The sequence below is a fragment of the Hemiscyllium ocellatum genome, chromosome 15 (assembly GCF_020745735.1).
Source record: "Hemiscyllium ocellatum isolate sHemOce1 chromosome 15, sHemOce1.pat.X.cur, whole genome shotgun sequence".
Lineage (NCBI taxonomy): Eukaryota > Metazoa > Chordata > Chondrichthyes > Orectolobiformes > Hemiscylliidae > Hemiscyllium > Hemiscyllium ocellatum.
In genome coordinates, this window is record NC_083415.1 from 38,812,617 (window position 1) to 38,825,965 (window position 13,349).

Sequence of the window (13,349 nt, forward strand, 5' to 3'; positions counted from 1 at the left end):
CTTTCTCCCCATAACCTTTGATCCCATTAATACTCAAGAACCTATCTAGCTTAGTCTTAACTATACTTAATGAGTATACAGTATGTGGTATCAATGCTTAAAATAAATAAATTAGTCTGATTACATACACATTGCTGGAGGATTACCTTAGATAATTCACAGCACGTGATCTTTAAAGGAAAAGGGTCACTAAAGAATCTCAACAGGATTTCTGGCAACAAACTTTGTTGATTACTTTGCAGAGGTGATGTAACAAAATTATAGAATGGTGGAAGTTTGGACTGTATTCTTTGCCTAGATTTCAAATGAGTTTTTAAAAATTTCTCATTTGAGAGGCTAAGGAAAGTTGGAACCTTGTGCAATTGGCAAAGAACTTATTGCATTCATATTAATGGAAAACATATATGAACAGAGTTCCATTATAGAGGCTGATCAGAGGAATTGGTTTTCAGGTCATTCACTATCTTTACCACTAATCAGTGTGAAGGACTTGGCAAATAAAGAGGATTGAACCCATGTCTGACAAATTTATTTCAATCTAGACAATTACAGCATGTTGCATTTGGTTAGGTTGACTTCAAACCAGCATACACCAAGAAACTATATATGTCAAGGGCAGCTGAGTAGGAAAAAAACCTGTGTTTACAGTGCATGGTGGAGATCTAAGATCAAAGCTACTAATTAATCTATCCTGAAAACCTAGTTTATTCGTATGTATTACTGGGAGAGGGAGCTGGTGAGCTCATTTGACTAGATGGCTGGTTTGCAGTGCAGAGTGACAACAACAGTGAGTTCAATTCCTGCGCCAGCTGAGGTTATGATGAAAGGTTCTTTTCCTCAACCTCTCCCCTCACCTGAGGGATGGTGGTCCTCAGTTTAAACTACCACCAGTTGTCTCTCTCTCTCTCTAACAAGAGAATGGAATTTTTCTTTTATTGCTGAGAGAAGCAAGTATAAAACAAGAAACACAATCCTTTTTATGCATCAGAATTTGACCAAGCTGCACCTAGAGTTCAATGTCCAGTTTGATTTGTTCACAGGATGGGGATCTCAACCCTTGAAAAAGAGCAGGGCCACTATCTCACGAAATTATTGCCCTTAATTTGCAAAACCCACTTCCAGTCAAGACCTTTTACTTTGGAGAAGTGAAGTGTTATTTTGAGGTCATAAATAATTAATAGAGAATTAATTGAAATGAGTTACCTACACTACACAGGTTATAGTGGACAATTATCAAAAGGAAAAAGAGAGTGACTAAATGATCAGTTTGCAAAATGAGGAAAGCAACCTTCAGCAATTGCCCATTGCATGAGAATTCCAGATAATGGGTTACAGGATAACAGGACTCTATTGTATTCCAAATGATGGCCGTACATGTTCCTGGGAAAGTTAAGTATACAGTAACTAATGTTAACTCACAGTTGGCTCATTAACCTAGGGGTTTGATTCTCACTTGAGGAGGAATTGTATAAAGATTTGAGAGAGATCTTGCATTCAGTTCCTGGACAAACCCTTATTTACCTGGAGATGATGAAATAATGGTCAAAATGTTAGCTTTGCAATGCCACAGATTTCAGTTTGTCTGTTGAGAGTTCAATCCTAATCTTGGGAGCTGTTACTTAAAGGCCCATGAAATGCATTGGTAGTGCCCCCACCTCTGAGCCAAAGGTTTGGTTTCAAGTCCCACCTCAAAATGGTGCATTATAACACTTCTGAACAGGCTGATTAAAATATCTATAGCAGACCACTGCTAGCTGCACTGGTTATTCACTGCAGTTGCTTTTATCATCTTCAGGGCAATTTTCCAGAGTTCTTTCCTAAATTGGTTTCCAACTTGTCCCTTCACCTTCCCCTTCCTAGGAGATTGTGACATGGTATGGACAGCAGAAGTGAGTGATAATGGTGGTGGTTGGGTATAACCAGACAAGTCAGGGGTGATGGGCAAAGGGACTGATAGCATGAGAAATTTGTATTATGCCAGGATGGGACAGGGTTTGTAAAATAATTTATCTTTTCCTGTCCTTCCTATTTGTGTTTAAGATTTTTAAAGGTAGTTCATATTGAGAATATTAATTAAATGGTTGGAATATCTATCCAGAGATGATCAGGAATTTTAACCAGGGGAGGAAGAAAGGAGAGAAATAAAATAATTACTCTTTATAAAAATGAATAAATGTTACATGTGTTCAAAGAAGACAGAAAAATGTTTAAAATCATTCTATTTGCTTATTTTGATGTATTTGCTTCTGCCTTGTTGTGGGGCAGTGTAAGCATATGGAAGTATCACCCAACTATATGAACTATTCAACAACATTGCAGGAAGCAAGCTTCATCATAAATATTCATGCAGTACAGTAAATACTTTCAAAAGGGCTAGTTATCAATGTCCTTTATTCTGCACCTTCAATTTTTTATATAAACGTAAAGACTTAAGTTGTTTCACAATATTTCCATGTTTTACAATATTCAACTTCAAGTTCAAACAGTGTCTTTTACCAAACAGTCCACATTTTGAAAAGCTCAGTTATGTTTACAAAATAAAGCCACCCATAAATTCAACACTGCGGTATTGAAAATGGACTATTGAAAGCATACTAGCTAACACCTTGGAAAATTCAATATGATCCCAAAAAGCAGGACAATGTAACAAGATAAAAAAAAGGATAGAAATTGCTTTTTTCACAAGTGTGTGCTGAGGCCATCCAGTGGGTATAAAATATCATGGGATCTTTTACCAGCAGTGCATGTTACCAAGACTAAATGGCGAGCAAAAATGGCTGCTGAAGCAGATCTCAGCAATTATATCACACCACTGCAAGAGAACCATCTATCTAACCCCAGTCATGACTGGCTGCATCCCTGAGCCTGTTCACAGTCTATGTCACTGTAATAATGTCCTTGTCTAGCCAAAACCTATACATATGCCAAAGAACAGGAACACATTGATATAGTATCAATGGTTTAATTAAATGAAAACTTGCTGGGAATACACAGCAATTACAAATTAACTATTACATCAGTCCCTTAAGTCCTTCGGAACAACGTTTAGATCATTTCACATCTTTATGGCATCTTTGAATATTTGCATCTTTGTCACAACCTGCAATGATGAGTGAACAAGAATACCCTTCAAATTAAAGTTTCTAAAATTTAAGTAAACCACTTTGGCTTCATACAAAATGTTATAAACAACCAGCTGATCTGAGCTACCTCCTGTCTGCTTTTCTGAGGCAGACCATACAGCACCTACTCGCACGCTTCTGTTCACTGACCATGAAATGTGCTTCAAAGCTCACATGCTGTCCATCAGCAAGACTATCTTTCTACTTATCTGTAAAATCACTCACACTGATGCAAGGTCAGTCTGCTATATTTCCTTAAATCCTTGCTTACATTCTCTGGTGTTATGATAATAGCTTGTTGTGTGTTCCACTCCATCATTATTGGTGCACAGTCTTAAGCCTGAGAACAATCATGCAAAATCACTGCAACTCACTTTATTCTTCCCCAGTTTTAGAAATATCTTCATAACTTACCTATTCTGCAATACCTCAACCATCTGTGCTAAGTCTTCTAAATGCTGTTTGGTGTCACCATGGTCTCCTCAAAGGGTTTTTTTGGTCCAAACAGCAGACTGTTGTTCTCCTGATTTTGCTGATTGATAGCTAGTCTCCTTCCCACCCCCCCCTTTCCACTATTGTCTCCAATCTATAAGTGAAATTTCAGTTATTGCCTACTTTCTCATGTCATTTAGAGTGGTTTTCAATGATTAGCCACTGTGAAAAGTGAAAGAGTTACCCAAAGGAGACTTAACTTTTGCTATTCTGGCAGGCTGTTAGAAATTAATTATCATTTAAAATGATAAATGAAAAGGGACTCATGACTTCAAAAGAGCAATTATACAAATTAAAGCCAATATGAAATCCCCACAATGGGCAGTATGATACATCAAGTTGACATTGAATATATTGTGCTCATGTGTAGTTATTACATCTTCTATAGTCTTTGCTAAAGCTGATTTCTGATTATGAACACCTAGGCATAGTTCAAAATTCTGGTTTCTCATTGCATCATCCATAGTACTCACTTATTGTGCAGCCAGATGATATTGGGCTTAGGGTTTCCCTCTGCCCGGCAAGTGAAGTAAACGGTGTTTCCCAGAGTAACATCCACATCTTGTGGCTCAGAAGTGATGCGAGGTCTTTCTACAAGAAAAGAGGATTTGTGTTCAGTTCAAGTTGCTTCCCTGAAATCAAGAAAAGCCACAAAGGTAATTGCTCAACATTGGGAATTATCATTGTGCTGCTGACAAGCACTGATCTGTAACTGGACTGGAGCTTAAAATGAAGAAAATGAAGACCAGCTTCTCTTCTAAATAACTGTTATTACCTAATAAATATAAATCAAAAGTCCTCAATTTCATCTTCAACCAATAATTAACACAAGAGTGCAAAACCAGTTTAGATAGCTTGGAGTACGTAATAGCTGAGGTCAGTTGGTAGCAACCTTACATTTGACTCGGAAGGTTGTATTGAATCAGGATTTCAACACAATCCAGATGACATCTTGTTTCAGAATTGAGAACATCACATTGCTGTGAATGCCTTTATAATTACCATCTGGATGTCCAGATGGTTGGTTGACGAGGCTCTGTAATCTGGCCTTCAGTTCTCCCTCCAGGGATCAAACAACCTACAGGATCAACCCTCCAACGCTTAGACTCAATGCCTCAAAACCCCACACAGTGACATGGGTTTGACTCCTTGTGTAGGGATCAGTAGCTGGTTCCCATCTCTTACTCTATCTTTATATAGGCTTCCCTAACTATGCTCAATGAACTGAAAGGAAAAACATTGTGTTTTCACAAGTTGCCTAACCACAGATATGGGAGGGACACACATCAAAATTCAAAGCTGTAAGGACAGAAGTTTGAGTTACTAGAAATTGTTTTAAGTATAATCAGCTGCATGTGGATGATCAGATTATGATTGAAAACCTACATTGTATTTAAATAATGACTTTGAACTTTTGTCAATGTTATAATTTTTTAATAAGGTTGAACATCTTAAAAGCATAATATTTATTGTATTAATTACAAGGAAAGAAAAGGGGTTTTCACTTTTCATGTTCACAAAGTACTCCACAAAAGTTAGGGAAAGAAGCAATTACAGTTAAACAGTTCTCCTCGACAAATTACACAGTAGATTTTTGTACAAATTCTGACGAGGGTGAGATCAATTAGGTTTTCCTAACATCTCCATTCAGGATAGATTACTGATGATGTGGACTAGATTGAGCTTATTTTAAACTTCATTTCTTGCTCACATCATATTTGTATAATAACAAATCTTTTTTTGAAATTGAAATAAAGATGATTGGGTTTCTTGATTATTGAGAAGGAACATGAGTCAGTCACGCATTGTTGATGGGTGATCATTCAATCCTGAAGAAAAACAAAAAGATTAAAAAGAAGTAGGGGGAGGAGGGATAAAAGAAAAATTGCTCAATTCAACACAAAGTAAAAATTAAAACAGAAACTCTACCCAACTTGAAAGGCTCAATTACTCAATAGTTTGTCTCTGAGACCACCAGCAGAGACCAGAGTTGGGAAAGAGCTACAGAACAGAAACAGCCTATTCAACCTTACCTTATTCATAAAACCTTCAAGTCCAGGTAGCATCCTAGTAAATCTTTCTTGTTTAATTATATCCTTTCGATAGTAGGGCAACCAGAGCTGCATGGAGTACTCTAAATTTGGCCTCATCAGTATCTTATATTGCTGCAATAAGACCTCCCATCTCATATATTCATTGTTCTGACTGATGAAAACAAGCATACCCAAAGCTTTCTTCACCACTCTGTCTACTTGTGACTTCACTTTCAAGGAGCTATGAACCTGTACCATTGGACCTCTGTTCTATAACACTGCCCAAGCGCTACCATTGGCTGTAACTCCTACCTCGGTTTTGTTAACCAAAATACAACACCTTGTATTTATCTAAATTAAACTCCATTCCTCATCCCACTGGCCAACTTGATTAAAATCTCACTATATTCCCAGATAACCCTCTTCACTGTCCACTACATCACCAATCTTGGTGTTATCTGTAGATGTACAAACTATACATCCTAAATTCTTATCCAAACCATTTGTATAAATGACCAATAACAGTGGCCCTAGCACCGATCTTTATGGCACACAGTTGATCACTGGCTTCCATTCTGAAAAACAACCCTCTTCCACCATCCTCTATCTTTACCATTAAGCCAATTTTGTATCTAACTGGCTAGCTCTCCATGAATCCCAAGAGATTTAACTTTACTGAACAACCTATCATGTGGTACCTTGTCAAACACCTTGCTAAAGTCTGTGTAGACAAAGTCTACTGCTTTGCTTTACTCTACGTTCTTGGCCACCCCTTCAAAAAAAACTCAATCATATTCATGAGATATGATTTCCCACACACAAAGCCATACTGACTACTCCAAATAAATCTTAGCCTCTCTAAATGCCTATAGATCCTGTCTCTCAGAATCCCCTCTAACAACTGACCCAGTACAAATGTCACCGGTCTGTAGTTCCCAGGCATTTTCCTGCAGCCACTTCTTAAATAATGGCACAAGATTCTCCACACTCCAATCTTTATGCACTTCACCCATGGTAGTCAACAATACAAATACATTTTTTGGGTCCCATTGACAGGATGGAGCCAAGCTGAAGTGGTAGCTCTTTGATATATAGTCAATATAGTGCTCAACATTGATACTGGATCCTATGATGTCTTAAGGCATCAAGCTAAAAATGGGCCAGGAAACTTGCTGATTACCACATGCCACATCGCCTGAATCAGTACTTCATGTGAACACAGCATGGAGAGTTGAAAGGGTAGAGAATGTGATCTGAGTATGTGGCTTCAATATTCATTACTAAGAGAGATTCCACAGCACCACCTGCTGACCAAGGCACCAGGGGTAGAGGGCCAGACTTCAAACACATCTAGCATTATATGCCTAGGTATCCATTAGATGTAGTGGGCCCTGAGCAGCAGCAGAATCATACACTGCATGACTTAGACAACCTGCAAACTCTCAGCCCTGCATATCTCCCAGTCTATAGTTACCATCAAGCCAGGGACTCACCCTGGTTCAATGAAGGGACAGAACAACATGCCAGGAGTAGCACCAGCCAGACCTCGGCAGGAGATGACAACCTGCTGAAACTCTTGTGGTCTTTAGCTACAAACAGGACGACTTGCATGCCAAATAGCATAACCAACCCCACAATCAATGGTTCGGATCTATCTCTACAGTCCTGCACATTTAGTTGGACATTTTGGTGGACAATGAAACAAACTCATTGGAGGAGGATGCTGCTCTCCAACAACTAAATCCTCTGTTATTGGAAGCCCAGAACATCAGGGCAAAAATAAGACTGAAACAGTGGAGTGCTGAGGTGATGATGCATTTCAACCTCATCTAGTGGCTCCCAGCATCACAGATACCAATCTTCAGAAGATTTGATTGACTCCACACATGGTCAAGAAATGGCTGTAGGCACCGAGAGGATGGATTTTTGGCTCAAGAGTCTAGAACTAGGGAACATGGTTCCATATGTCTGTCAATGATGAAAATGGTGAATCTCTCAAAAACTGGACATCCTGCCATTGAATACTCCATTTCTAATTATTAATAGGGGATGGATTTGGGGACAGCACAGTCTTCACACATGCAGGGTTCAGCGCAACACTAGCCAGTGAAATAATTAATTGTTGTAACCCTTTGATGGAGAAAGTGTGCGCAAAATGGACCAAGTCAGAGCAGGTCTGTTTCAGTGAATTTATTCTGTATAACCAGGGTACTCCTTTGGATATGATCCCAGGACACATCGTGGGGAGTGGGGTGTGGTGGTGGTGTGGCGGGGGGGGGCGGGGGTTCGTGGTGGTGGAGGAGGTGGGCGGTCTGGTATATGTGCAGTGAAGGTCTGATGCACTTATAGGTGGGTCAGGTACTCAATGGGGTTGTTGTAAATGCACAGAACATTGTCTAAAAAGTGCATAAACTAATCAAAATCATATAAGCTGTCAAAGAACCTAGAATACAAATGGTTCTTTACATGAGAGATTCACTGAAGGAACTGAATTTTGTTTTAATCAGAGCATTTTTAAAAAAATAGTGATGTCATCAATAGAGATGAATAAAGTTTTGTTAGCATGGCTCCTGAGGTTTCCCCATTGTGGATAGTAGGGGGTCAGACACTAAGTTGGCATAAGAGCTTTAAAAGGGCAAAGGTGGTGAGTAGAGGAGCATAGACTAGCAAAGGGAGAAACGAGGGGTTATGGAGATGAAGGCAGCTCGGCACAGTGGCATAAGTTCACAGAAGGATTAAAAAGAAGACCACGGTGGGAGTACAGTGTGAAAGCAAGGCTCTGAGGGTAAGGAGTGGCAAGGGATAGCTTATTGGGGATTGGGGGATCTGTCAGGGAAGAGAGTTTGTGAGGAGTTCTTATATAGTAGAAAATAACTATTTAAACAGAGTATAGGTTCACACTTTTAGTGACAGCTGTATTTGAGTTAGCCAGATGCCATTCGGATTACTAGTTTCCATAAATACACAATCTGTTCAACCTCAAATAATTCAATTAATACATCCATCGTTTGTCCCTTTTTACCATTAGGTCTCTGGCATACCTTCAGACCAGAGTTGTTAATAACAGGGGTGAGGGTTTGAGGGACATTTTTAGTCCCATTCCTTTTTGGTTGAACTGCAGTACAGGACCGTGCATGGAGGCGGACTGCATTCACAGCAAAAAACCCATGCTTTAGAGTTCACTTCAGGGAACCTGCCATCCCAGAACAAAAACATGACCTTCCATGCCAATTATTCTCCCAGGTAAAGTTTAAGAGGATGTGAAACATCTTGTCTTCATGCTCCTAACTGCAGATGAAAATTGGGGCCATAGACTCAAATCAAGGGTTGGTCACAGGGGTCTGTGAATCTTTTGAATTCTCCACCCCAGAGATCAATGTGTCTTCAGATAATTAGCATATTCAAGGATGAGGGAGATGGTTTTTAGACTAAGTGAATCAAAAGATATGGGGCTCAGGCAACAAAGTAGATTCAAAGTTAAAGATCAGAAACAAGGCTATCAAATAATAAAGCACGCTCCTCCTGCCTCAAGTTATGTTAATTATCAATAATTAGTAACTTTAGCTTATCCTCTTAAATGGGATAAGTTAACTTGGGTTTTCAACTTTCCTGCACTTTTCTGAATCAAGTCGAGACACAGATATCATCCTTTATTACATTAATGCATACTGTAATGAAGGTGAAATGCACCAAATGTTTATAAAGATTAATTGGCATGTCCTGATGAGAATATGCTCTTGGTTTTTTTCATCAACCCTGCATATTGTACTGTATTTAAGAATCCGCAACAGATTCTTCTCCTTACAGAAATAAATGAATATATTCTTACTGTCATTATCTGTTTATCTTCCTCATTTTTGTGGATTCCCTTTTGCCCTACATTAACCAATCCCACACATTTCTTGTCCTATTTCCTAACCTATACAGGTCCCTGTGCACCTGATCTGTTTCTTACTTATTATATACCCTCCAAATTTTAAATCATTAGCAGACTTAGAGAATAGCATAATTTTTTCCAAATCATTAACATACGATGAAAACAATGATTCTAGAACAGATCCATTTGACATCTGGACTTAGCTACTGTTGCTTTACCAAGTAAATCACTTGGTTTTACAGTCCAAAAGTTCCTCTTAATTCAAATCATTCTATCACATGAAAAATCAATATCTGCATCAAATGTACTGCTGAAGGTTTTAAACCTATTGAGTTCATCTGATTAGCTAACTTAGCTCTATACTCAAAAAAAAAAGACTAATAGTCAGCAAAACCTATTACTTGCGAAGCCACGTTCAGTACTTATCACATTAGTTTTTGCCTAAAACTTTCTCCTTTTTGAATCATTTACCCACTACTGATACCTGTAAATTTCCTGGGTACTCTTCCTTTCATGGTTTTTTTTAGAAATTATCAAATTCTCCTTTTTTCCCCAGTATTCTTATACAACATCTTTACTCAAATGTTCCACTTACAATGTATTAAGATAAAGTTTCCAAAGTTTTTTAGCAACCATCTTTTTTTCTAGGAAATTAGGTACATAAAAACATTTTTAAAATGTTATAATCCACAACAAAATGATCAAAGCTAAACTATTCAATTGCTTTTATTGCATTTGAAAATTTGCCACGAAAATATCCAGACTGCCTCTTACATACAGTATCTAGGAATTCAGTTGATAAGTTTCTCCACAACATAGAACATAGAACAGTACAGCACAGAACAGGCCCTTCAGCCCACGATGTTGTGCCAACCACTGATCCTCATGTATGCACCCTCAAATTTCTGTGACCATATGCATGTCCAGTAGTCTCTTAAATGTCCCCAATGACCTTGCTTCCACAATTACTGCTGTCAACGCATTCCATGCTCTCACAACTCTGTGTAAAGAACCCGTCTCTGACATCCCCTCTATACTCTCCTCCAACCAGCTTAAAACTATGACCTCCTCATGTTAGTCATTGCTGCCCTGGGAAATAGTCTCTGGCTATCGACCTCTATCTATGCCTCTCATTATCTTGTATACTTCAATTAGGTCCCCTCTCCTCTTCCTTTTCTCTAATGGAAAAAAGTCTGAGCTCAGTCAACCTCTCTTCATAAGAAAAACCCTCCAGTCCAGGCAGCATCCTGGTAAACCTCCTCTGAACCCTCTCCAAAGCATCCACATCTTTCCTATAATAGGGTGACCAGAACTGGATGCAGTATTCCAAGTGTGGTCTAACCAAAGTTAGATAGAGCTGCAACAAGATCTCACGGCTCTTAAACTCAATCCCCCTGTTAATGAAAGCCAAAACATCATATGCTTTCTTAACAACCCTGTCCACTTGGGTGGCTATTTTAAGGGATCTATGTACCTGCACACCAAGATCCCTCTGTTCCTCCACACTGTCAAGATTCCTATCCTTAATCCTGTACTCAGCTTTCAAATTCGACCTTCCAAAATGCATCACCTCGCATTTATCCAGGTTGAACTCCATCTGCCACATATCGACTCAGAGGAGCAGGCAGCAGAGGAAATCTCCCAGTATGCAGAATGAAGAAAGCCCTGTTTACTGGCCCTCCATAAACATTTGAAACCACCTTCCTTCTGCATTCAATGATCATGGCTCAAAGCTCCTTGCCATCTGGTGAGAAACACAGATTAAAATCCAGGGTTGCTTACTGCAGTACAATACTCTGTCAAGGTAACTTCCACATTATCTGCTTGTGTAAGCAATAGATTAAAGCTTGAACTTCAAACTTTGCTCTAACTTTAATATCAGGTGAATAGTTACTACAATTGCAGATTAGTGATATATAACAAAAATTAATCACGCAACCTGCAACTCTCACCAATCTCTGTCTCAGTCAAAAATGTTCCTACTCCATGTCCCAGCTCCAGACCACTTTCACCACAGATCCAGTGGCAACTTGCTCTCAGCTCTTACAATTCTATTTTGGGTCTCAGCTCAAGGTTCTCAATTCGTCAAATTCCCTCCATTGTTGCATAAACGTCAGCCTCATGCTGTGTTCCTGAAGTCCTACTCCAACTTGTACTATGCTGAATGAATCCATTCACTCAGTCAGTGTTACACTGACTGACTGATTGCCCACAGGGAGAGGGAGTACAATAGTTGGTGGGGGGTGGAGCAAAGCAAACATCCATGAAGAAACCCAGAGGATAGTGATTAGTTAACAAAACAAAATAATGGAGACAATTTAACTTACTTACCACAATTAAACTCCTGCACTGTTACTGTTGTAATCGACCGTCCCTGCAATCTACTGGGATGCTCACAGGTAGCAGCTGTCTGGGCGTTACCATGTTCAGCATATTTCTTCAGGAGTTCTGCCAGCCACATTAACTCACAGTCACAGATCAGTGAATTGGAGTCCAAGCGACTACAAAATACAATTATAAAAGAATTATTACAAAGTTAGAGAACAGTTCATAAGCTACACAGGTAAATTGTTTAGTGAGTGTGTACTCGTGAGATTATAATCCAATTTTTGTTAAACATCTTTGAAGATTTAATCCTGTCATAAAGAATTTCCATTCCACTTGAATATCATGCACAACTTAAAATCTTGTTTTTTTAAGAAGCATATTTATATTTGCTGGTTTTGTTTCAATTTAGTGCACCTTGACATTCAGGAAGAACACTTACCACTTATCTCTTTGATGGATCAATCCTGATTAAGAATATCAGCAATACATCCAGCCTTATCCAGTCCATTGTTTTCCTGGCTGCTCTTCCATAACCTGCCCTTCAGAAGCTCAAGCATAAGCAAATGCAGGCCACAATTTTATCCCCTATCCCCTACCCCCCCACCCCCAGTGCAGGCTGTGGAGAGGGTGGAAGTGATGGGCATGAAATCGAGAGAGATGCTGTGCCCGTTCACTCACTTCCATTGGGAAAGTGTCAGGTGGTTCACCCACCCTTGGATAATTGAGGATTTTAAGTGGCCAATTAATTTTTATCAGTGAGGAGCTTGGTAACCTTGCTGCAGGCTTGGAGAGGAGTGGCATTCCTCTTGTGCCTAATGGGGAGCAGACTAACAAAAGGATCCACCCCCTCCTATCTGTTACTGCCCAATATGACCTTTATGACTGGCCCAAGCAAAGCTGCACATCCGATTGATCCTCCCACATCAGGAAGAGACATCATCTCAGGCAATTAATTCCCCAAATGATCATAAAGTCGGGTTGTGGCTTTCCTGGTATCTTTTCAGCCAGTGGGTGGGCCCACTTCCTTCATGTCAAATCCAGCCCATAGTGAACACAGTCTTGTCATACAAATTAAATACCCACATGCTACATTCTCATGGCTACACTCAAATTCGTAGCAACTCCTGAAGTGTAGCCATGAAAAGATCCATTTACTCAATTAACAGATGGCAATATAACTAAGAAATTTGCAACTTTGCATTTACTCACTTTTAACCAAGTTTTGTAATTTCTGTGCTGAGTAATAAACAGCTTGTTTTTTCCAGAACAGATGAACTGTGATCATTAGTCAGCATAATTGACTGTGTAGGTTTTATAAACCCTCCTGCCAATGACAGATAGTGGATCAATTCGCAAAACAGTTCAGCAGGAAAGATTTCTATTGCCTTGTCACCACGTCTAAACCTGTAGCTGAGGGTAGATTCATGACTTCAATTTTGAGGTACTTAGTGAATATATTAGTGCAAATTAGGTTAAACAAAGATAGCGTCTTCTTTG

At 39.2% G+C, this 13,349-nt stretch overlaps 1 protein-coding gene across 1 annotated transcript in view; it reads right to left on the reverse strand.

Moving 5' to 3' along the window:
* Positions 1-13,349, reverse strand: part of LOC132822955 (peroxidasin-like) — a 192,290-nt gene that overhangs the window by 68,562 nt on the left and 110,379 nt on the right. The window contains exons 7-8 of the mRNA XM_060836399.1: positions 11,856-12,025; positions 4,088-4,205 (exon numbers count right to left, since the gene is read on the reverse strand). Of these exons, the coding sequence (XP_060692382.1) occupies positions 4,088-4,205; positions 11,856-12,025 (288 nt within the window). The remainder of the gene's footprint in view (positions 1-4,087; positions 4,206-11,855; positions 12,026-13,349) is intronic.